We start from the raw sequence: 25,486 nt of genomic DNA on the forward strand, positions 1-25,486 counted from the left end.
GGGACAGAACTACAAACCAAAAGGATCATGGCAGTGACAGGAGAAAAAACCCAGCCCTCCTATGGATGAATTTGCGTGAAGGGTGGGAAAAGGCTGAGGAAAGTGTGTGGGTGGCAGACAGATGGAAGGTCGGCAGCTTTTGTCTTAAAAGGGGGAGATGGAGAGAGAGACAGAGATGGGAGAAAAGAGAGGCAGAGTGTAGCAAGTCTACTTCTGTTGTGCTCATTACAGACAGGGTCTACAGAACTTCAACCAACTGGAATGCATTATGCCCTCACATTTCATACATAATAATGTGCCAAAAATGTGCTGCATTATTTTTCATACCAATGGACACAGAGAGCGAAAAAAAAAAGGGAGAGAGAGAGAGAGAGGGGAGGTGAAGATTTAATTAGTTCATGGGAACATGCAAATAAAAGGTAAAATTAGACCAAGAAAGGGAGACCTAGGGAAGAGAGAGTGCATGAATGGTAATGATGGCTATCTAGTTTGGATCAATCATTAAGGGATCAGGGGGACTGACAGGCCAGTTTGTGCCCACGCCTTAGGCTCCTGTCCTGGACAGTCGCCAGCCTGGCTCAGCCTGCCAACCCATGGAGACTTCTCCTTCTCTTCTACCTTCAGTTCAGTCACACACATGAACACAGGTACTGATGAATTGTACAGTATAAGTGCAAGAAAATGTGTTCAAATTTGAGCTTACATAGATGCACATACAGTATAAATTCCCAATTAAAGCTTCATATATAAAACCTATGGATAAGTCACTGTAGGGCCTTTGTTTATTAATCAGTCATGCATCCCAGCCTATGGCAGTGTTTTCAAAATGGTGGACTTAAGGAAACATTAGTAGACTGTGGGTGACTTTAGATTTGCTCCCTAGGCCTCTGATTAGCTCCTATTTTGACACTGTGTTTTGATTATAAGTGGAAAATTGCTTAGTTTTCTGCAAGGTCGCAGGGTCAAGTTTGGGAACTGTTTTGCTTGTCAGCAGGGACACGCCTTTTTTAATAATGGTCAACTCCAGACACTTTGTTTATATCCCACATGTCACAAAGTGGAGGAAATGTCAGCCCGTAATATTTGTGACAGTCAAGGATGTGTGAGACAAATATATAAAAAACACTGTTCCTCTCACACACAGCTATTAGTAGACCAGTATGTCACCCAGTGGAAAATTACTATTTAATTCCCAGAAACTGTCTGCCCTCTTTTTAGCTGTTGAATGTAAGTTTAAATCCTAATTTAGGTATGAATATGGGTCACTTTTTAAATATAACACAATAGAATACCCTTTTTAGAATGTAGTGAATTTATCCTTTAATCTCTAAGGCAGTGATGCCTTTTTTGGCCTCAAACTCACAAAACAGATGTCAATGACAGGAATTCCAAATCCATCTCTTGACAGACTTTATATTTGTGCACACTTGAAAAAAAAAAGATTGACATGTCAGTCAAATTTTATTACAAGTCACAGTAATTTAAAAAAAAAAAGAAAGCCTTTCCACAGGCGCCTGTATTTAAGTACTGATTGCTTTTATTATGCATTCATATGTGGCATGGTATGATTCGGTAAGTGTGAAATTGCACCTTCACCCAGAAAGACAGACAGACTATATTTGTGAACCATGGAGCCATGTCTGCAGCTGTGCCATCCCCACTTCCTGTACCCCTGTCCCTCCCTCCCATTCTCTGTGTACATTTGCGGTAATGTCTACAAATCCTGAAATTTATGTCCCTGCTGGAAAACATGGTTTGCTGTTTATAGTCCTCCACTAAAAGAAATAAGGCCCGTCTCCCCTGATGCAAGTCAAGGGACTGATGCAGACTCTATCAGATTTCTAAATACAGACCCCAACAATAAATCCCGGCTTGATTGGGTTTGAATTGGGTTAGCTCACTTGAATGCTATCTGCTTAACCCACAGCTGGCCTGTCTGCTCCATGCAGGCATTGAACCTAAATCAGTCACTTAGTGCTATCAAATGGAACAATGGTGGAGTGGAGAGAGCACTCAAGCTAGGGCTAGAAGCCAGGCTAGCGCCATAACGCAACACAACAGACCAGAACAGAGTAGTGTAGAGCAGACAGGCCCTCTAATGCTCTTTCCTTTTTGTGTCTCAGCAATGATGCATCCTGAGAGCCATGGTGCATTGCATGAAATGGCATCACCCAAACCGAACACACAAACACCTTTTCAGGCTTTTGTCTAGTCTTGTCAAGTGGATTTCATGTGCTAATTAGCGTAGGATGGTGGCATGGCTAACATCAAAAAAATCTATTTTCATGCAAGCCAAAATACATACACATGCACACCACACAAGGGAATTTAAGCAGGTGCATTTAACCAAAGTGACTTAGAGCATGGAGGCTGTATCCATGGTGTTTTCTATCACCTCTGTACAGCTTGGTTTATAAATCCTGGACTGGGACCTTAAACAGGTCACACCCCCACTTGCCCAGTAGGATGGAAAAGGATGTTTTCTTATTGCCAGATTCAAGACTTTAAATGTTTAATGTTTCTTACTGTATCATGAACAAGGTGAGAGCCACTTTGTAGGAAGAGAAGTAGGATTTTCTGCACACTCTGAGTTGTGTTTCCTTTAAAAAGAAAAAAAAACACCAAATCAACATACACGCACTATCCAAACACACTGATTGCTGCCTTGCAGAGGTGCTGATTACTTAAGAAATTCAGGTAATCACTTTCCCCCAGTGTGGGCTGCGGCCAAGCTGGAGGCAAAGGCACAGTTGAGGCGATTTAGTAATGAGCGTTGTCCCCACCTCCCCCTTACAGTACACACATGCACACACACCTTCCTTAAATGTTCCTAGCTAGTCTTCTTTCTCAATGCACTTGTGACTCTGACATTTTTGACAATGAGGTCCTTTCTTCTCATGGGGCTGTCTGGTTTGCAGTTTATGCAATGTCTCTAATTACAAGTGGGGTAATGGCTCCCACTGTTTTCTCGGTGAAGTGCCTAGAGTTGTGTTTGGCTAACCGTTTATAAGTGTGGGGTGACATCGATACACCACCAAATTAAACCTCTCCTTCAGCTTGACCCTGCCACTCATGGCCCGCTGAATGAGTTTGCCTTTTCCTTTTTCTGTATTTTTAGACGAATCATAATTACGCAGCCAATTAGGGGGTCACCTTGAGTTTCACAAACTACTTGAAAAACTTCCTCCTCTTGTGTGTGTGTGTGTGTGTGTGTGTGTGTGTGTGTGTGTATGTATTTAGACAGTCATGTGGAGACTCGCCTCCCTTATGGGGATCAAAAGCATGTCCCCTTAATGTAAATCATTAATTTCAGGGTGAAGACTTGGTTTACAGTTACGGTAAATTTAGGATTATATTAAGGTTAAGGTTAGGCAAGTCGTGGTTATGGTTAGTATTAGGATAGGTTTCCAGGAAATGAATGTAAGTCAATATAAATTCCTCTGAAACAATGGAAACACAACTTTGTGCGTGTGTGCGTGTGTGCGTGTGTGCGTACGGCTTCACTAGTCTGACACTGTGATGTCAGAATTAAAGTTGGAATTATGGCCTATATGGCCCCCTATACATGTACACAATGTAAACACACACACACACACACACACACACACACACACACACACACACACTTGAAAGGTCTCTTACATATACAGTGGTTAAACTATGTACACACACAGACTCACACACACACAACTGATCCCGCACACATTCAGATGAAAGTAAAGTCGGGGTTTTTAGATGTGTGTTATGCTTGTGTAGGTGTGTGATGTCAAGCAGAGGCCTTGTGACTAATTGGCCGTTGCTTTGCAGACTGGAATTTAAATTTTGGAGCTATTTAGAACAAAAGAGTTCTCTCCAATTTCCATTATATTTTCATGTATGGTCGGAATTACTACAAGTTAATATGATTTAGTTAATATGATGTATAAGATCGACCATAATGCATGTTCTGTAGACATTCAAACCTTCACCAGCAGACACTATCAGAGAGCGAGAGAGCTTCCATGATCTTCACACATGGATGACTTCGAGTTACATGACCTATATAACATGTTACACGCTCCGCTTGCTCCCTGTGTCTCACCCTAATAGAGAAGGGCAGCGCATTACAGGTGTGTAAGCCCCCGACACACATATGCACATGCACGGAAAGAGTCCTAAACAACCCTGCCACCAGGATTATACATATGTATGCATGATCACAAACACAACCTGTCTCTTTACCTGCCACAGATCAGGCCCCATAGGACTCATGCACTACTAGGAATTAGCGCACAGATGTACTGTACACCAGTGGTGCTTATTTGCTGCCTGCAGTTATATGTAATTAAAATGAACCACACAGTGCTTTAGATGGGAAGGTTTTGAACATAATATCTGTCTTTTTAATAATCCAATCTTCATTAAATATAACATATAACATATTTTTTGTTCTTAAGAGCAGGATTCTTTTTGAAAACTTCCCTCTTCTACCATTTACATTAGTTTGCTTTTTGTGTGTCCTCTGGGTTACATTTCACTACAACATATACTAACTTGTAAATTCTGACATATCATAGCAGGAATAGCACATGTGCAATTAATAATAATAATGCCTATTTTTCCCTCCAAATTCATCGTCCTGGTATAGTGAATGATGGTTCACCATCATGACTTCTTTAGAAAAACACACCAACAAGAAAGAGTTTTAATATCATTATCTCCCTTCACGTGTGTGCTTGTTTAGGTGGCAGTCTACGACCATATCTGGTCAGCAGAGGACCCCTCGGTGGGCTCTGCAGCCCCCATTGATGACCCGCATAGGGAGAGTTACCACCTACCAGAGGGTGACACCAGCATCCATGTGGCAGTCTACACCCTGTACCTGAGCGGTCTCAAACAAAGATACAGGCACTTCCTCCGACAATCAGATGGGGCTATCACTGAGGTGGGTGTATACATCCTTAAGAGAAATCCTCTAAATCCATTATTTTAATAACAGGTTATTTAAAGATACATAAATTATTGGAAATTACTTAATTGTTATTAGTTTGAACAGTATTCAGTATTTCATTCAGATGTTGATGAGTGCATATGTCATCTGAATTTGAATTTCTCAGACAGACAAATAGACCATACAGTACTTACAATAACTTGCCAACCAGTTAAAAGCAAAAAAAGGTGGAATATCAAATAAACAAAGCAAAAGCCTTTTTAGAATAATCTGTATATGTCATGTAATAAATCAGGTGAAGTTTACATGGTTAGTTACAAGAGCATCCTTATTCAATTTGAAATTATTTCTCTGTCTTATCTCTTCTTTTTCCACTTTCTCTCTCGTGTTTTGGTCTTCTTTGAACTGATGTTTGCATCTTAAAATAGAGAGAAATTTAGAGAAAGGAACAAAGGGAGGGGAGAAGAAGAGGGTGGAGAAATGTGTTGGAGGTTCACAAAACACTCCCTCCTTTCCCCTCTTTCTCCTCCCTCTCTGGTGAGAGAGGAGAGGAATAGATGGAGTAACTAGTTCCTTACTTAGTACAATAAAAAGACAACAGTACAGCTGTGTGGTGTGAAAGGGTGAATAACTGTGACTGATTTTTAAGTTTTCCTTGGGCAAAACCAGATTTGAAATTATGACTCTTTTTCAAACAAAAATGACAGGATTTGCCTTGAGACACAAATCAAGACTTAGTTCAACATGTCAGTGTAACTACTGCTTGCCAAAACTTAGTCAAACTTGGTCTGTTCTGCTTCCTAGTAACAACAATTGACCGTTTGTATGGTGTGATATAAAATCACCTCAACCTGTTTAGGACTATACTATGATTTATGATGAAATGCCATTTACCCAAACAACAAAGTACCCCATTCTACTTCACTTTACTGTGCACTGTAATTAGTCAGTAACTTAAACGTAGCTCCTTATGTCCTTCAACTTCCAACAAGACCAGCAGGTAAGAAACAGACTGATTCACAGATTGTTGCCTAATTAAATGTAGTGCTTTGTGACAACTGCTGCAGTGGCAAGAATTCATTCCTTTCTTCAATCATTCTGTCAGTCCCCCAAGAGCAACCTGGATCATCTCAACAAAATTAATATTTTGAAGTTTGAAAGTCAGAAGAGTGAGGAAGTGTGGATGTGTGGATGTGTGTGTGTGTGTGGGGGGGGGGGGGTTATATGCGCTGACAATTAGCTCTGAGGCTCTATTGCTTTCTAATGGTTCTCCGTCATAATTTGAATGATGGTGAGCTTATGTGAGTAAACACACAGCATGGTATATTTATTACTGGTGTCGTGCTGTCTGTATGTGTGTCTGTATGTGTGTGTAGCCTCTAGACCTGTGCACAGCAGATGAGACATCTGGGGGGAGTTGTTTATAGTCAAACTGAGCACACACAGACATATACAGATTCTCAATTCCTGCACACACACACTCACAAAAAAACCATACACAAATGCATATACTGACACATAGAAATGTTACACCTACAACCACGACACACACAGCCGTAGCTTTCTTTCTAACCTGCTGAGTGTCATAGAGGCCACCTCACATGAAAGATAGCTGTTACTGTCCTTGGAAAACATATACACACACATACACTCTATCTTACTCTCAGTGTTGCTCTCTTTTTTTCTCACACACTGTGTCCCTTGGGTGTTGCTGTCTGTTCTTTGCAACTTAACAGCCAGGGACCTCCAGTAGCAAGAGATGCCAATGGCATCCTCTTTCACCCGCTGGTAGTGGGGAGCGATAACACCGATGCGCAGCGTCGCCAAGAGAGCACTATGCCATTCCCCTTCGCCTTGCAGCATGGACCCTCACTTTACATATTCAAAACTAATTCTCCCCTGAATATATAGACTGATTTTATGTATAGAGCAAGATCCGGGAACCACCAAAGGGCATTCCCAGTACTCGGAAGAACACTTGAGCTGATTTTATTAGTGCTTTATATAATTCTGGCAGCGATATACACATACGACAGTGTGCTGTGTACAAACTGGCCTTCAGATGTAAGGTGACAGCTCCTCAGAGAGAAATAACAGCAGTGCAGGCACTTCTACAAAAATTAAATAGATAGAAAATAATATAGAATGAAAGAGAAAAAAGCTCTACTATGAGATTGACCACAGTAATGTAGAGAAGTCTGTCCTTAGATTTATGACACGTTCAAGCAATTTTATGGTTTTTCCTGTACAGGCTTATTACTTTATTTAGTTATCTGAATAATAACATGTTTTATGGTGATGTGGTTACACTGCCATGCTACCAGAATAAGTGCTATACAGTACTGATCCTGTTTGAGCAATACAGACTAATGCAATTTGTTTTACTTTCAGCCAAAGTATATTTGATGTTTTCACACAGGATTATACTTTTTGCAAAGCTTTAATATATCATTGCTTTTGTTTCGCAGAACAGAAAATACTTGTTTGTTTTTTCTCATTATTTTACAGCATATTTTTTGTGTTAAAATCATTAGTGTGGGTTGACAGTAACAAAAAAACATTTAACCTCATCTGACTGTGTAATAATGTGACTCCATTCTCTTTCCCACTTAGTTAAAAGACTAATCCCGCTTCTTAAGAAGTCTGTTTCCATTTACTGAGGAAATATTGACGGATGGCTCATTTCCCTCAAACAGCTTTGTTTTCGCAGGCAGTGTCCTGGACACCAATGCCCCGAAGGACTTGCTCCACCCTTAGACTAACATGACCACAGCGCCAGGGGCCAGTAGATTTGCATAATACCCACACATTTACACCCAAAATTTGTCTAAACGAACACCTTAAAAAGTAAGTCCTGGAAGAAGTGCCCTGAGCTATAGACACTGTTTGGAACGCACAGAACTGAAAGGTGTGTCCTGTTTGATTTGCCGAAGACTGAGACACTGAATAAAAGTAAGACAAAAGTAAATGTTTCTCTTATTTATTCAGCCATTATTGAACTAGCTCTATTGACTGAAAGTTTTCTTTTTCTTCCTGCGCCGCATCGTTAGCAAGATGTAAGAACCAAGTGGAAGGAGTGAATTTGAAGTTGTGCGTGTGCAGTAAAATATCATGATAATGAAGTCTTTATTGACTTGCATATTGAATTCTGTTTAAAGAAAGTTAATATTAATGATCCATCATATGCTCTCATTTTGCGTTTTGCCCAAGGCAGGTGTGATATTGACCATGTTGAAGGAATCTTCTAACTGAAACCACAACAATACAAAAAGTTAAAGCAACGTTCCCATCAGTGTGCTCCAATAAAAGACATTAAAGGTAAAGTGAGGTGTAGCTTTTCAAACACTCATTACCTATAAACAGATGTTCCCCAGCTGCCAACTCGCAAAATGCACTGCTGACAACAACTGTTAAGGCTGAAATTATGCAGGGAAATGCATCTATATAACCTAGGACCTTCAGAGAAGGCCTCATAACCACTCTGTCTGAAGAAACAAGATGGCTGATGAAGAAATTAATGCAGGCAAAGTCATTATCTTCCCTCCTAAAACCACAGTGGGTTTATGTCCCCCTGTGCCGTTTTTTCTCCCGGGCTAGCATTTAAGTGTCGATGGACTTATAAAAAGATAGGACAAGCCAACTGTGCTCCTTTAGTCTCCTTTCCTCCATATGGGAGGCAGCAGCATATGCAAGAACTGGCTCAGCTTCTGTAAAACTTCCATTAAAGATGCACAACTAAGGCTCTGCCAGCTTGAATATTACCTCTCTCCGCAAATTATTTATGGCTCGGAAAAAACGCTGATGATGAGCATCTCCAGTGACTTGTATAAATAAAAACACTTTTTGCTGCAATTTCAGCTGTTTTGCTTTTTTGTTTTTCTGCTCTCTTCTCTTTTGGGATGTACTTAACCGTTTGTAGAAACAAAAGGTTTGCTGTTTATTCACAAAGTAAGATTTTAACAGTATTGAATTGAATTACTTGAACCTCAGCAGGGATGACTTTGTTGTATTATGCATGTTTAGAGGATATCCCCTTTGTACTTTGTAGATTTTTCTAACAACCGTGCCACAGCAGACAAATAAAGATGATGACAATAATGACATCGATGACGATGATCAGATAAAGTAAGAAATGGAAGGCAGAGCAATGCAAAGTTTCATAAGGGGCGCCTCATCATCATGATATGCCATGAAATCTCTCATTAACGAGGACCCTTTGTCTCAACTCTCCATGACTCAGCCCACCGTCCCTTTGCACATGAAGACGCTTCTTCGCCAGACCAATATTGACCTAATTTAGCATGCAGAGAATATGAAGAAGTTAACCTTTCGAAAAACACCTTGCAGCAACATTAATTGACAAACCGCATCAATTCTCCCTCCTACCCCTCTTTTGTAATTACTCTGCTGCACGTTTGATTGCCGCTGCGGAGCTGAGGACCCACGCTTCATTTGCCGTGAGGTCATCAGCAGCCCTCAGAAATATGAATATGATTTATACAGGAAGTGAGTGTGCTCTCTATGCGGTGTGTGTGTGTGTGCTGTCTTTTCTGTATGTGGTGTGTGTGTGTGTGTGTCTACAAGAGACACAGCGAGAAGAGGGAGAGAGAGGGGAATGTCCTTGGCTACTTACTGTATGTTGCATGAGGAGATTAATGCCTCCCTGGCAGCCATATCTGCTTAGCAGGAGGACTTCTCCAAAGTATACTGCATGTAATTATCTGGCAAGTTTATACTAGTTTTAGATAAAGAAGCACTCTGTGGCACATTTTTCAAGTTTGCTCAATTGCTGCTCTATCTGTGTAATTTGCAACTTTAGAAAAGTGCCTGCCTACATTTTTGACACCACATACTTGATGCTGCTGTTATGAAATTTATAGCTGTGTGGAAGGAATTCAGAAGTAATTCATATATATATATATATATAATATATGGTAAAAATATAGTGAGGTTTTTTTTGGCAAAGGTGTGGTTTATCATTTTATCATGGCTCATAGCAGTGAGATTTAAGTTGTATTTCATATCAGTGTGTACTGTAAGTAGGCCAACCTAGTGTTGTGAGAGCTGTTTCCCCTCTGGGACGAGAGGTAGTGGTGTCATATAAAGTCTCCATTTCTGCTTCTCTTCCAAGTTCACTTCAAGCACCAGGACAGAGTTAGAGACTATGCATGACAACACTACTCATAGGCCTGGAAGAAAATGGCAGTTCTCCTGTGAATCTCAGTCAGTGTCAATCAAGTTCAATCTGTACTTGATACAAAAGGCCCCAGAGTTTCTTGTAACAGTTCGGTTTAACATTGTTGCACTGTTCATTTATTAAGTTTATGTTGACGCTGCCTGGAGGAGCATTGCTGACTACATGTGTGGGCTTTGGATAAAGGTTGTTGGTGACATGGAGATGGTTGGTGACCAGGCGAGCAGGATGGTACCGTGCCCGGGTCAGACATCTGCCAATCAGAGGCTGGACAAGGAAGGCAGAAGTACCCTCCACCAGCTACGAAAACGGAAGAAGCTATTTGGACGTGAGTATTGTCATAGAATTTAGATAAATTAACATCTTACTTTTTCATTTTTTAAAAATCCTCAATAATTTCCTCAAAAAAATGTTTACACAGTGTTTAACATGACATAAAGACAAGTTGAACCCATTACCTTATCTCACGTGACCTCTTACGTGTACAAACCTTTCTTTTTTGCAGTTTGTTTAACAAAATGTACACAGTTTCACTGGGTGTTTCATTCCCTCAGGGTCCCATCGGGTTGAGCCAATAGGAGGAAGTGGGTGTGACTCCAATTTTACACAACACGACCTCAACCAATGATATCAAAGCAAAGAAAGAGACCCTAAAACTGATGTAAGGTGTCTGTTTGACTTAAGCTCTGTGAAACATTCAGAGTGGTTTCACGTCTTGGATCCTTGAATAATGTCTGGGTTTGTGTGTGTATTTATACAATTAAAATATGTAATCTTACTACTGTTGTATTGCTGTCATTAGTTGAAAACGGTAAACTGCAAAAAGAAAAAAAATCTGCTTAAACTAGTTTATTACAGCTTTATTCAGTAGGTAATGAGCAAATGTACTGTATATTTTGTGTAGGTCTTCCTGGGTACTATACTATTTTAATGAAATTGGAAAAAAAGCTCAATATTCTCAGAAAGGTAAATCTTGGAAGTCCAAGATGTCCAAAATGGAAGTCATCAAAAAATACAAAAATATACAACTATCCAAATAACAAAAGTGGTGCTGTATATTATATTAATATATGCTTCTGAATGTCACCATAATGCAAGTAAACATACATAGTAAATGTATAAGCTATTAGTAACCTAGGAAACAATGTTCAGTAACACTTGAATGCAATGAATGCAGGTCATCAGGTGTTCAGTTCTGCCCCAACACAATGAGAAATGAAGATTTCAAAAGTCACTAATCAGAACACCAGTGATAAAATATCAATATTGGCCTCACATTAAGCAGGATAATTTTCAGGCCAGCTTGATTTGTATTGAATATGTGTCTGCTAGCCGGTGCTCAGTGTAATGAAGTGGCTCACAAATCAGGCCATAATGGCCGCCTACTTACACATATTGCTTAATTAAAGGTTGTGAGCTTATTAGCATGTGTCTCTGGCACAGGGCACAGGGAGATGGGCTGATGTCGTTGAGGGCCAGGCTTTAAAGGTTTTATAGATAGCTAACCTATCATACTAAACCCATAGCCCCCTCCCTAAAATCGGATCTTAATAACCTGTCATTTTCATTGATGATGATTCTCCTTTATGGGCGGCCGTTACAGATCAAGTTCTGGGTCTTGTTGGATGACGATAGTGGCCATTCATGCTAGTCATTATCAGGAACACACCTTACTTTGGCCTTGAAGTTGCTCTTCACCTCCATGTTTAAACCATTACAGTCATGGCTCTGGGCTGCAGTGCACACAAATATAACACATTCTCTTTCTAAGACTCACACACACTGAGCACCTAAGTGTCTGATCCACAGAGCTCTGATAGAGCCATAGGCCTTTCCTGCCTCAATGTCCTCATAAAAGGAAGAGACAAATTAAAAGAAATTAGGTGACATTTTTAGATCTTTCAGTCCAACTGCAATATAAAATGAGTAACGTCCAACATGTTGGCACAGTTCCACCGGGAAATTATTATTTGTTTATCTTGTTTACCTCTTTTATGCAAATACTGTTCACATAATGACATTAGGAGCTGTGGTGCATTTTGGTTCAGCGTTTGGTAGGATCTGTCAGACTCTTGTGTTGTATCCTGTCCTTCTGTCTGCCTTTGACACTACCCAGAACCTATAGAGCTAATGCGCTCCAATTAGAGATCACTCCATTAACAGTGACAGTGCTACACCCCCCAATTCAATCAGCCCCATAATGAACATTAAGCAGAGACACTGCCTCTCAGAGATGACAGGAAGCTCCTCTCGCTCTCCATTTGTCCTACCTCACTCCCTATGTATATTTTTCTTATCCTTTTACCCAACTCCTCTGTCTTCTCATATTTGCCCTGTTTGTCTCTGTCTTCCTTTCTTTAATATTGTGTGCAACATGACGTAGGTTTGAAGAATAACACCAACACAGCTAAAAAGCAGAAATAGTCCACCTGTCTATTTGTTTTGATATGTTAATATTTTCTATAAATTAAAAGAATAAAAGATAAATGGCTTTTGTCTCTATCTCTCTCTCTCTCTCTCTCTCTCTCTCTCTCTCTTTCTCTCTCTCTCTCTCTCTCTCCCTCTCTCCCTCTCTCTCTCTCTCACGTGTGATGTTTTCTGAAAGTATCCCCACCTTTTCAATTCATCATCATCAAAACAAAGCCCTCTGCAATATTTTCCAACTGGGGGCAGAGGTTGCAGATACAGAGGGGGCAAAGGTATTTCAATGGTTCAAATATTTGATTGTTAATGACAAACACCATTTCACCACAATTTAAATTTCAAATTGATCCCTGGGAGCAATTATTTCTGGGGGAGAGAAATACGCCGCTAGGTCTCTACTCCACACATTTGCTGATTTAAGTTAAAAGAAAACCTTTTTGCAGAGCTATCATAAGGGAGCTGCAACTTTTTGAAGTAAGTGCCTGCATCTGCTTAGAGCCAACCCAACCTGGGGATGTTGCTGGAGAGTGAGAAAAGGGGGGGAAAATATAAAAACATAAAAAGAAAAAAAATAACACTTTGTCTAATTCTATATTTATGTAGCCCTCAGCTTGAGGTATTCACATAAAACAGTTTGTATTCAGAAGTGCTGTGGTGATCGTTATGCTGCACGTAGAGATCGGCAACTCTTCGGGCACGGTTGGCGGGTGCAGCTGAGCCTGATTCATTTGAATTAAAGTTGCTCAACTAAATAAAAGGGATTCAGAATCCCACTTTTGCTGCTTTTTTCATTTCAAACCTTTTCTGGTTGTTTTTTTTTTTTTTTAAGTTAACCACTAAAGCATTTCTTTTGATGAAAAACTTTGTACATCCCCTGTCTTTGCATACATGTCTGTATATTCTATTAAACCAACTTCATTTAAGGCAACATTTTGTTTGATGTTGAAATGTAATTATGTCTTGTGAGGAGTACAAGAGCTTGTTCTGATGCTTTGTTTGATCAGAGAAAACCTATAATATGCATCGGAGAGGTGTGATGCTACATTCATCTTAAATATGTGTATTTGAAATATGTTCAGCTACACTTCTCATCTATTTATAATTATTTTTGGAATAATATTAAATATTAAATCAAAGTACTGCAGCTTATTTAACCTGTCATGTGACTGATGAAATGGCAATGGGTTTTTACATTTCACTAGTTAAAAAATGTAAACTTGGTAATATTGTTCAACTTTGGATTGTAAATAAATGTGTGTTATATTGCTTTTTTCATTATTTCATGCATTATTGTGACAAAAACTCACCTAAGTTGTAATGATGCCAAATTAGTTACCTTAAACAGTGGATCTAATCTGTCCAGCAACACATCTACTGATCCTCTCCTCTGTGACATGAATTTTAGTTGGTCCCAACTGTGCATAACCTGCAACACCAGTGTTATAGTGGCATTTATATCACTGTTGTAGAATAATAATATGCAAAACAGATATACATTCCAGACCTCTGTCAGGTTTTCCTGCCCGAGCTGTATTCTTCTCCACTGACCCCGAACATGATTTCCTGGTGCTTAAGCCGTGGAAAACACACACGGTCGGGGTGTACTAAGATGTCAACATCGTGCCATATTTTTGTGGCATCTGGATAGATCATGTGCCTCTCTGCACACATATTTATTTATTTTTGCTCTTCCAGAGTAGTGTCAGGGAGGCAGATGTCCTGCTCACAGGAAAAATAATTTGCGGTGAAAAAGGGGAGGGGAGGTGGAGGGAAAAAATATATGAATATGCAAATCTTGTCACAGTGTGGAACCTTGTAATGAGTGGGAAATGTTGTCGCCATCTTTCATTATGCAGAGGTCATTGCTTAATGCCAGGCAGCTGGGCCCAGCTTCTTCGCTCTATGCCCCCCCTCCCACCCCCCCAACCACTCCTGTCATCTCACAGCAACTTGAACCGAACTACAGCCTGGCACGAAGAAACATAGAGGTCACAGCCACACACATCAATACACTCATGCGCGTGCATACTCACAAACTATATGTACAAAAACCCCATACCTGCATTTTCCTGTTTTAGTCACAACAGTTTGTTTTTTTGTTTTTTTAGGATCAAGAACATTTTACACACTCTTGGGCAACTATTGGATAGAATTAAAATGTGGTTTGGTTTAGCTATGGAAAAGTTATTCTTGATAGACTTTACAAAGCTTTTAACTGTAATGACAATATGCACGATGCAAAATGATTAAGAATCTGTTTATTCTAATACTCTAATACTGCAGTTTGTAGCTGTATGTTGCATGTTTCATTTGTGCAGTTTTGCATACAAAATCTCACTGAGCACACTGGTGAAGAAATGCAAAGTGAGAAGATTAAAAAATGTGACACATCAGTCCACCATGCACGTAGAACTTGTGAGAGTTGGCATCTATTGAAAGTTACAGCCAGCACTGCTCATATTGTAGTTGTTGTTTTTCCTCGCTCTGCTTTTGATCAACTCTTTCGTGTTTTGTAGATTGCTGAGACAGCTCGCTGCTGTTCTGTCTCCTCTCGCAACAGCTTTCCTGAAATTTCCACTGGCGTCTGCCCGACATTGAGCTATGGGGCTAATCATTAGGTAAACCCGTCTCCCTCTCTCTCATGCACTCTTCAAATAATCCTGGGTTTGAATGCTAAAAATGTAATGAACTTCACGGTTCATTGTGTCTGACATTGCTTAATTAATGGGTGCATTTAAAGTACATAGGGCCCCAGTAATTGATTTATATGCATGATTTGCACATACAGCTGTTGGTTCCTGTAGGACACTCATCACTCAAAAAGTGGCTGTGCTGATGATAGCCTGGCTAGGTAACATCAGGTTGTTCTGTTGGCCAATCCAGCCTTGGGAAAATAAGACCAATTTATATGTTTGCATATTTCACCTTTGGGATTATCTAGAACTACTTAAAATTTTGACTTGGGCATTTTAATATCATATTTTCAACAAAACAGTTCTAACTCAGCCCTGCGACATGTTTTGATATGTAAACCTTTTGGCTCCTGTAATATAATTGGATAAAATGACAAAATGTAGTTGAGAGACTTTATTTTCATTAGGCTATGCCAGACACTGAGGTTAGTTTCGTGCCACACAGAGCAATTAAACCTCCTCCTCACGCCAACATACTGCTTCAGTTTGGCTGTCTCTTTGTATCAGTCTATCTGCCTGGTCGCTTTCCACACAGACAGCTTGTATTACTGCACCTGCCAGGACAGAGCTCAACATGGGCATCATCAACAATAGTGCCAGTGGAGTTTACAGATTTGCGTGCTAAGGTACCTATCATGCTTTGGATTTATTGTAGGTTTCAATCTGGTTTTGTTGTGTTTCAGCAATCGTCATCTTTTCTGCACTTAGTAGCAGCAATTCCAGAGACTGACAGGAAACACAAATTCCTGGAGAGCCCAGCTAGTGGCTCCATGCTACTGCAACCATGCGTCCAGCCGTACTGAATATTCATTATGTAACTAGTGTGCAGTATCAAAGTATAATGATGCAGGAACTCCTTATTTAGCAGAAGATATATTATAATCAATAAAAATGTTGAGTCTGGCAGCACTGTTATCACCAACTCTAGTCTTAATTGGTTTATGATTTTTTTTTTAAAGGAATGTTTTAGAATTCTCATGTGACATCACCTATATATTGATTGATTTATTCACCACACCACAGGATATGGTGTAATAATTACTATCAGATAATATGCAGTGTAGATATGAAATAACACATTTAAGCAAAAGAGGTTTAATTTTAATAATAGTTACTTCAGCAGTGAATCTACACTGGCATTCATCAAACCTAAATCATCTCATCTGGGCAGTTACAACATGGACTTAATGATTGTTGAAAGCACCAGCTTTTCTTAATGCTGAACCACCACCTTTGCAGTGTTAGCATTTAGCCTTCATTGACTGTGGCCTTTATGCTTAGCCCAGGCATACACAGTGTGGTTATAATTATTGCTTTCTGTGGTGACCGGGAGGTCGCTGGCCCCTAACCATTATTTGGCTTTGGACAAAACCTCTGTGGAGCGCAGATCAATCTCTCACCTAGAGAACATTCTAGCATATTTCTATCACCAGCATATTGATTTTTCCATGAGCAGGCCCCAGTTGTGTGTGAGAGGTGTTTTCATGCACAGCACATAAGGGATGCAGCCTGCAGCGTGCACAAACACACATGCTTGCGTGCGTACATACTGTACATGGGCTGACACAAACATGCAGACACATACACAGGTGCATGCACACGCACACACACACATATGCATGTTAATTTATTCATTTCTGTAGACACCCATAGGCATTTCTTTGTGTAAAATGCACACATCGGCATACTTAGTGGCTTTAGATCTCAAACACACACACACACATACACTCCTTGTTAAAGCAGACACCATGTGAACCATGTCCTCTTTGGGGCCAAGTGTCTCGCTTTCTTTATTACACACACTCATCAATACAGACTGGCCTAGTGTTGAGGCCTGCATCTTTCCACCTTTCCTCTTCCACCTCTCCCTCCTCATCCCTTCTCCCCTTCCACCACCTTCAGTCATTCATCTATCTCATTCCTCCTTTCCCTCTGTTCATCCACCTCACCGTCTCTCATACCTGAATTCCATCCATCCGTGTATCCATCATCCCCTCTCCCTTCATCTTACACCCCAACCATCACTCCATCCATATGATTGTTTTGGTCCTTTGCATGAAGGGGGCACGAAGAGCGAAGAGAACAGTCTGTATGTGTGTGTGTGTGTGTGAAAGAGATTTTATTGTCATCTATAATATGGCCGGACAGGAGAGGGTGATTTGGATTTAAATAATGTATTAGTTTTTCAGCGCTACCATCCACAATGGCTCACAACACTATGAAACATGATAACTTAAAGCTATGTGTGTGTGTGTGTGTGTGTGTGTAAGTTTGCATGTGAAGGTGAAAAAGAGAGAGAGAGTGTGGCATAGTATATGAAATTGCATGTCTTTTAGATGCAAATTGAGTTGCATGTAAAATGGTTTGATGCAGACTGATCGGGTCAAATTGTACTCACGCTGTTGTTTAGCAATAAAGAAAAGAATATTTTATTGTCCAAGTGTGTTATGAAAAAAAACACAAAGACAGACTGCAGAGTTGAATCGGAGACGGAAGCTTTGGCGCCGGTGCTTTGAGACAAAAGGGGAGGTCAGGCAGAGGAGTGTGGGGGCGGGTGGGGGGGTGGGGGGTGTAAAAGATTGTGCTGGAATTTGTCAAAAGCCAATAATCATTGTGGTCCAAGAGAGGAGTACTATATCAGAGTGCCAAATCAATATCACATTACTTTGAGTATGGGAGTATATACAAGACTCATCAAATTGATTATTTTTGATGCTACAATGGCAGTTTCATTTGCAGGGGCCCTCGACAACAACTACTGTTCAATTACTGGGGCTGTGTGTGAATTGAAAAGGAAAAAAAAAAACAGGAAAGAAATACAACAAGACAAATGGATATTTATTTGACTAAAATAAAGCCCTGCCTGGAATAGAAATGAGGAATGGTATGTCATAGTCAAGCTCTGGTTAAAAGATGACTTGTTTTATCGGACATTGAAATTTCATGAATATATTTTCCAAGGGCCCTGGAAAAACAGAATTCATCATGAAGTTTGTACAGGCCATAATGTCACAGTGTAGATTAGTCAATTTCCTAATGTATTGTGTAACTGTGGCATTGTTAAGCATATGCCTCCCCTGACTTGGTTACAGTCTGATAGTTGCAGAGACAGACTCCTGATACCTTATGTTGTTCCACAAACACACAGTTTAGGTCTCTTTTAAAACCTTTTAGAGGCATGATTAAAACTATACTGCAAATTGTAAAATTTAATGGCGATACTATTACAATTGCAGCCATTGCAGAGGTTCTACCTGCATTTTTTACATTAATATGAACAATATAATATTTCCTTCCTTGGGGACTAATATCAAGCAATATATAATCTCCTGAGGAAACCAAAGAGGTTAAAGAGCATCAGCAAAGGCTTATACCAAAGCATTTTCATTTTTTTGCCACCCACTCTAACTCTTTCTATTCAATTGCACCTTCAGAAGTTGTCTCCTTAAGTAACAATAGTCCAACTGTTGCTAAGAACGGCCTCTACCAATGAACTCCTTCTCTTAATGGCTCTAAGTCTTCAATATGGGGCCATCAGGAGAGACAAGGCACAGCGGCTCCTTGGATGATTAAAAAGTCATTTCCTTAACTGTCCTCCCAGGATTTGCGAGCTTTTTTTGTAAGAAAACATTAAATTGCTCCAATCAAGCATAAACGTCTCCTGCTTGTGGTGTAATTTGTACTGCTGTTCGGGTGGTGGGCGCTTATTTGTCATCCTTTTCCTTTGGCGCTTTTCCCAACCGCCTTGATCAACAATTAATGGTTGAAATTGCTTCCCTGTTACTTATGGCTGTGGAGACAGATGCGGCAATGCAAAAAAAAGAAGAGAAAAAAGAGAAAAGAATGAGAGTTTAATTGAACGGCAGAAATTAGTTAAGATTGGTTCAACTTTATTCACACAATGTTGAACTAATCTCTTCTGGTCCTTTTACTTTTTTCTAATAGTTTTGTAGTGCACTCTTGCAGCATGATACAGAACTACAGTATCACAACAACAGCAGTCCACTCTGTCTTTCCTGTCCACTGTTTTATTCCTCTCTACCTCTCTGCTCTTCTGTCTCTCTCTCCCCCTCTCTGTTCTTTCCCACAATGACCTTTAGTGCTCTTTTCTTCATTGCGGGGACTGGCCGAGGCCTGGCATCTGATAGAATCAATATTCTATTATGATAGTGCGTCGAGCGTGTGGGGCTTTACAACTCCGCTGTAATAGTCTCTCTATTTCATCCTGTGGCAGCCATGGCCTGAGGGATCATCCAGGCTTCTCCAGGCTCTATGCTCCCAGCATCGCCCCATTTCCATTAACGTGGCAGGCCTCTGCCTACCAGGGGACAATCTGTGTGACCGATGGATGGGGTTGAGAAAGAGTCCAACTCGGGTGCAGTGTGTGTCAACAGACTGTGTAATAGCCAGACCTGGGTGAAATGTTAGTTAAATGGCTTTCCAGTTTTAAAAGAAACAAGAGGGATACTTGTGCTATGTGTCTCATTTTATCTAGGTGCTTTTTCCACTATAAAATCTCCCTGGAGATGAAATCAAACAAAAGCAAGTGATATTTGGAAACATTATATATGACTGATAGCTGGGAAATATTTGACCCACATGAAGATATCTCACTTTGAAGTAAGTTGCAATGATAAAAAAAACCTTTTGTTGCTTTCAATAGGAGTAATGTGTTCTTTCCTTCTTTTTTTTGCTATGTAAAGATGAAAAACAGAAAGTGAGGCTGAGATACAGAAAATGCACTGGATTTGACATTCAGTCTTGTGCCATGCTGCCCCCTGCACCATACTCCTGCATGTAAAACAGTTGTTGATTGGAGGAGTCCTATGTTGCACTGCACTACCATGGAGGGAGTGCTAAAGTGAAATGTTAAGCTATTAGAGATCATGGCACCAGGCAGACCCCCATAAAAGATTCATGCCATTACAGCTGCCTCTCTCGAATAATTAACTAATGTGAGTATTTTACTCAGCCAAACGCAGTTACGGTTTAAAAATCCTTGCATTTAAATGTCATTTGGGCGTGGAGTTTTGATGTGAATTTTTAATCTTGGGTAATAAACATTATGAGGTTAACAGGGCACGCTGAAGGAAGCAACTTGGTGTCGTCCTGAGAGGCTTCCATCAAATTTAGAAGAATCCATCTCACTCTAAAATGTCAGCATTCGTTGTAAAATATATTATAGTTTCTCTCTGTGGGAAGTTGTTGGAATGCATAATATTTGTAAAGTCACAGAAGTCAAGAACAGAACCTTTAAAGCTTATGGTCAGTGCTGAGGTGCCCTTTGTTGCTGTTTTATATTTCCTCACATTCACATCTTTGGGAAAACACCTGCTGTTCCCATTTACTCCTGATGTATGCCTTTCTTTCCCGCCGAGAAGAGTTGTCCCTGACAGCATTCGTGTTCCTCATCCCCCCAAACTCCGCCTCCACCTCTCCATTTGATTGAGCGTTGGGTGACTGGAGGTGCGTGATGAGGCCCCGCTCGTCTCATATTCATCATGATGTAACCGTGAGCAACCCGGATCTAAATTACCTTCGTCTGGCATCATTCCAGCACATGCTATAAATGAGGTAATCGTCCTTGACTATAAAATTTGCATTTTCAAGACTTAATTGCTATCATTACATTTTTTGCGTAATTCTATTAATTTAACAGAATGGGGGATCAGAGGCTTTTTTATGGTTATAATTTGCAGTAAAACAATGCATTCACAAAGTAGGAAAAAAAGTGTTCAGTAGAAAAAAGGGTGAGCAGAGCATCAGGACCACTTTGGCCTCTCATCATGTATTTCCATTATCTCTTTTCATTAAAAAAAAAAAAGAAAACGAGGGGAAAAAAATAGCCAAGAAATACTTACAAAAAAACTTCCACTAACATGCAGTCAGACCTAAGCATGCGTGCTTGTGTAGGCCAGCATGAAAAGCTCTCTCGGGTTGAAGACAGGAAATGCATCAATTATATCCCATCATCACATTGTGCGGGCTAACTGAAGCTTGTGTCTTAATAATGTGGGGATGGGCTCTATTTTTGCCACGCTTTTTTAACATCGCCTGCCTCCTTTGTGCATATATGTACATGATGTCAGCTGCGCTCAGTACTGCCGTCCCCAAATAGTATGGTGGAGAGCACGGCGGATGACACGGAACAACGGAGCCATCAACTCCCATTTATGCTTCCTGCAGTGACCTTGCCACAGACGTCTATGAGGTTCAGAAGTACGCCAAGCTAAGTGCCAGCAACATTCTGCAACCCGCTGCATTTCCTCGCACTCTGCTGACCTTAAAAGTGTGGCCTCAATTTGGGGGAAGGCTGAAAACACACATAAGCATTCTGCTCCTCCTTCTCTTTTGTACTTCTGTTGCGATGCCCTACTTTATCACACTGCAATTGTTCTATGTATGATTTAGATTAGACTAAAATGGACGGAGATATATTGCAGATGCCGCAACTGGCAGCTTTGCAGAATTGTTCCAGTGGTGTTCTCTTTGGCCGACCAAAGCAGGAAACAGCAGTTCTGACAGGAGACCTGATAGACTCCAGCAGAGCGCTTATGCTTCCTTTAAAATATTTCGCTTCCTTTGAAAAAGCTACAGGTTGACACTTTGCATATTAAGCGTAATTTGAATCATGTGCATGTTTCCATATTTTCCAACCTTATGCAAAATGCAAGCATGTGTTGCAACTTTAGCGATCAATAAAAAAGTAGGCTGGCACAACAAATACATTTTATGTCTGTAACTTCTGAAAAGTGCAGCAGTAGCTAAATAAAAAAAAATCCCTGAAAGCATTACATGGCTGTCTAGCCTCAATGTGCAACCATTTGACAGCACTGCAGCCAAAAAATAAACAGCTGGCTCTGAGGATGAATTAATCTTTTTAGCCTTTTAACTCTAATGTGTCCTCTGAAACCTGCTGCTTTTAAGTCCAGGTGCAGATTATCATACCGCAACAATATGGAGAACAAATGTACTAAATAAAAAGAAATAATAGATCACATGTAGGCATTTATTTAATCCTCTAATACAGAGTGAGCCACAGTCAATGCAACAGTTACATAACATTTAATTCTACAATTGTCTGAATGAAGTGCAAAGGTCAGTATGTTGTACAATCTGGCATGAGCTAACAGAAGAGCATGTTGCTTCTCCAGAAGAAAATAATCAATATTTGAGAAAATGGACAGCAGTTTCCTTCAGCAATACAGTAGTAGGAGTATAGGAGGTTGTGTTGAGCCTTTCTTCCAGGTCTCCCTCTTCCCTTTATCTCTTTCTCCTCTGTACCGCCCATACTGACTCCTGCTGACACTGACCAGGTGGCGTCGTCACAATGGGTTTCCATAGAGCCTTCAAACAGGAAGCAGGTAAGGCCTGACGCGCCGGCCTCGATGCTTAACGTAGCGGTGAAGAAACACTGAGCTTTGTTTTGACCGTGTCAAGCAACATCAGCTCAAGATCTAGTGCGAGGCGCGTAAGACCATTTTTGTCTTCGGTCTCTGTTTCAACATCTGTGGCGTGAGTGCGTCTCCATTGCAGACATGGTTGGGAGAAGCTGTCAGGTGTGTACACTCTGGAGGTCATCAGAGCACTACTGACAGGGGCACTTTAGTGTGTGTGTGTGTGTGTGTAAGAGAGAGGGTGTGACTCACTGCTAGACATTGCTTCATGGCTGAGGGCCCAAACTAAATCTCAGTCAACACATGTAAAAAGATTTGCAAAGTAAACCAAAAGATAAAGTGTGGATGATTATTGTTTACTTTAAAGTTATTGGGAAGGCAATGACATAACCATGTTTGGTTGCATTTAGTTAGGAAAAGAAGAACCTGTTTCTACCTGCAACTTGAATTTAATGCAACTAAACAAACTTCTTTGCAGTCAAAACACTGGATAATGCTTTCTTTTATCCCCAGTATAAAGAGGTGTGCAAATAAATGTCCATAAAGGAGTATTTCAAAGCTTTGCAAGCGATCCTCAAAAACCAACATTGAGAATGTTACATAGAACAAACAAGGCCTACACAAGGCATTAGTGAATCCCTCGCTTTGTTTGAGTTTGGATTTAAAATTCTCAATCATGTTGAGAGGCACAAGTCTTCATGAGCGCTGTGATAATCTCCATCTATCAACACACTAAGCCCGCTGCATTAGAAAAGTTCTATCTCCAGCGGCTTGGTTTAATTTGCTCAATGACATTTGTCGATAACAGTTATCAACATTGACATTCTACAGTGTGATACGTGGTGAGTAACCATGTTAGTCACTCCTTGTCGGTGGCCAATTCAAGCTGTTTGCTCAAGATTAATACTGTATATTCAAAATGCATGAAATGGATAAACTGAGTTTGTGCAAGGAGCGAAGCAAAGTGTTTTGATAGTCACTGTTCAAATGTTGAACTTCAGCCAAAAACTAAACAGTATAATCATATTTAAAAAAGGACAGCAATGGGCTTGAGCTGAACACTGCATTTTTAGTCTGCCCAGAATCACAAATAGGAAACTGTGTTTAAATGTGAATCTAGTTCCTGCTGAAAAAGAGTAAGTATGCTCAGAACTTTTTAAATCTGGAAAAATAAATCTGCGTATATGTTTTGAAGGGTTTGTTAATGTCAAAATCAAGAGCTCATTCAACTTGGTGAAAGCCTGGCTCTTTGCATACTGAAACAAAGGGGCATTTTGTTGATGAAGTGCTGTACTTGACATTCATCTGTTGTGTAAATTAACATTTAATAGCCATACACATTTGAATATGTTCTTTCTTGACACAGTGAGAAACCCACAACGTCAAGCACATGCACAAGCTGAGGAGGACGAGAGATGGGTTTTGGCCGCGAGCGCTTTTGCCCACCGCGAGCAACATTAATTGTTTCACGAAAACTAACTGCGGTTCCCATTTTTCAACATTGTTTCTTGTTTTGTTTCCTCCTGTAAACAACTCTTGCCTCACAATTTGTTTATCATAACTCGACATTGGACATTCTTTTGTGCCCTGGAGTGACAACCTTGAAAAGAGGCTAAATAAAAGGACTAGTGGGAGGATGATGAAGGCAAAAGATGTTTGTCCATTTGTCACATTTATGAATTAAAGTGATATTCATTGACTTATTGCTGCTCAGCTGACCAGCACAGACTGCCAGCAGGTGTCTCTTTTATAAGAGTGCACTTTCTCCAGCCAAGTCATCAAAACTGTCTTTGAATACTGAAAGATGCACAAACTTGAACGTACAGACATTCAAACGTGCACACGAATATGGGACTAACAACTATTAAAAGGCACGCACACCGACATGCACACTTTCCAGAGAACGTGTTACACCATAACTGCCAACCTCTGTTATTTGGCTGTGCCTCCCCTGCGCTTCAGCTCAGCAGCGTGACACCATCTGTCTACTGAGTGCTGTTTGTTTGGTGCTGCTTGACTTCAGCTTGAGAGGAATCCACTCTGCCACTCGTCAGGTGGTACACACAATGTTTTAGAGGAGTTGTCATGGAGCGTGCGAAAGGTGGCAATGCGCCAGGTGATATGGTATCATCAAGAGTTGTTGTTGCTTTAGAGAAGAGAAAAGAAAAGAAGAGGCCCTGAGTGTTGCATCAGTGTTTTTTTCTCCTGAGTTGATAGCTCTCTCTCCCTCAGGTGTGACAGATGTGACAACCAAGTCAGAACAGTGTTTAGCACCTGGTGGTCAGGTAGAGTTAGACCCAGCAAAAACTATATCTCCTCCTGGTCAGGATCAGGTGCTCTCCTTGGGGATGAGCGATGTGGAAACCCTGATAGTAGTCTTGACCCTGTATTAAGTGGTTTGTTTGTGTGTGTGTGTGAGTGTGTGTGTGGGCACCAAGAGAGGGGGCATCTCCTCCTGATTGAGACTGATGCGTGCTGATTGGTTGCCAGGCCGTGCTCAGCGGCGGCTCGGCAGTGTCAGGTGAAATTAGCAGCCGTCAATGAAGGACCCTCAGACCTGGGGGATTCATTAGGGACAACCTCCCCCCCCATCTCAACACACTGACAGGCCTTCACACTTACACCCTTGCCACACATGCCTACATACACATACACACAGCAGACACGCCATTCCTGTCTGAACCCACAGCTCCGAATAATGACTCCCAGCTAAGAGTCTCAGGTTTTAAGTGCAAAGGAGTTTATGTTCATGTGTGTTTATCGGCTTGTGTGTGTGTGTGTGTGTGTGTGTGTGTGTGTGTGTGTGTGTGTGTGTGTGTGTGTCCTGACCCTCTCTTTCTTACCCTGT

The 25,486-nt window shown here is 40.6% G+C and overlaps 1 protein-coding gene across 1 annotated transcript in view; it reads left to right on the plus strand.

Moving 5' to 3' along the window:
- The window catches only part of ofcc1 (orofacial cleft 1 candidate 1), a 134,513-nt gene that overhangs the window by 82,442 nt on the left and 26,585 nt on the right, over nucleotides 1-25,486 (plus strand). The window contains exons 22-23 of the mRNA XM_053342337.1: nucleotides 4,724-4,924; nucleotides 10,311-10,452. Of these exons, the coding sequence (XP_053198312.1) occupies nucleotides 4,724-4,924; nucleotides 10,311-10,452 (343 nt within the window). The remainder of the gene's footprint in view (nucleotides 1-4,723; nucleotides 4,925-10,310; nucleotides 10,453-25,486) is intronic.

This window comes from Scomber japonicus, chromosome 21, assembly GCF_027409825.1.
Source record: "Scomber japonicus isolate fScoJap1 chromosome 21, fScoJap1.pri, whole genome shotgun sequence".
NCBI lineage: Eukaryota > Metazoa > Chordata > Actinopteri > Scombriformes > Scombridae > Scomber > Scomber japonicus.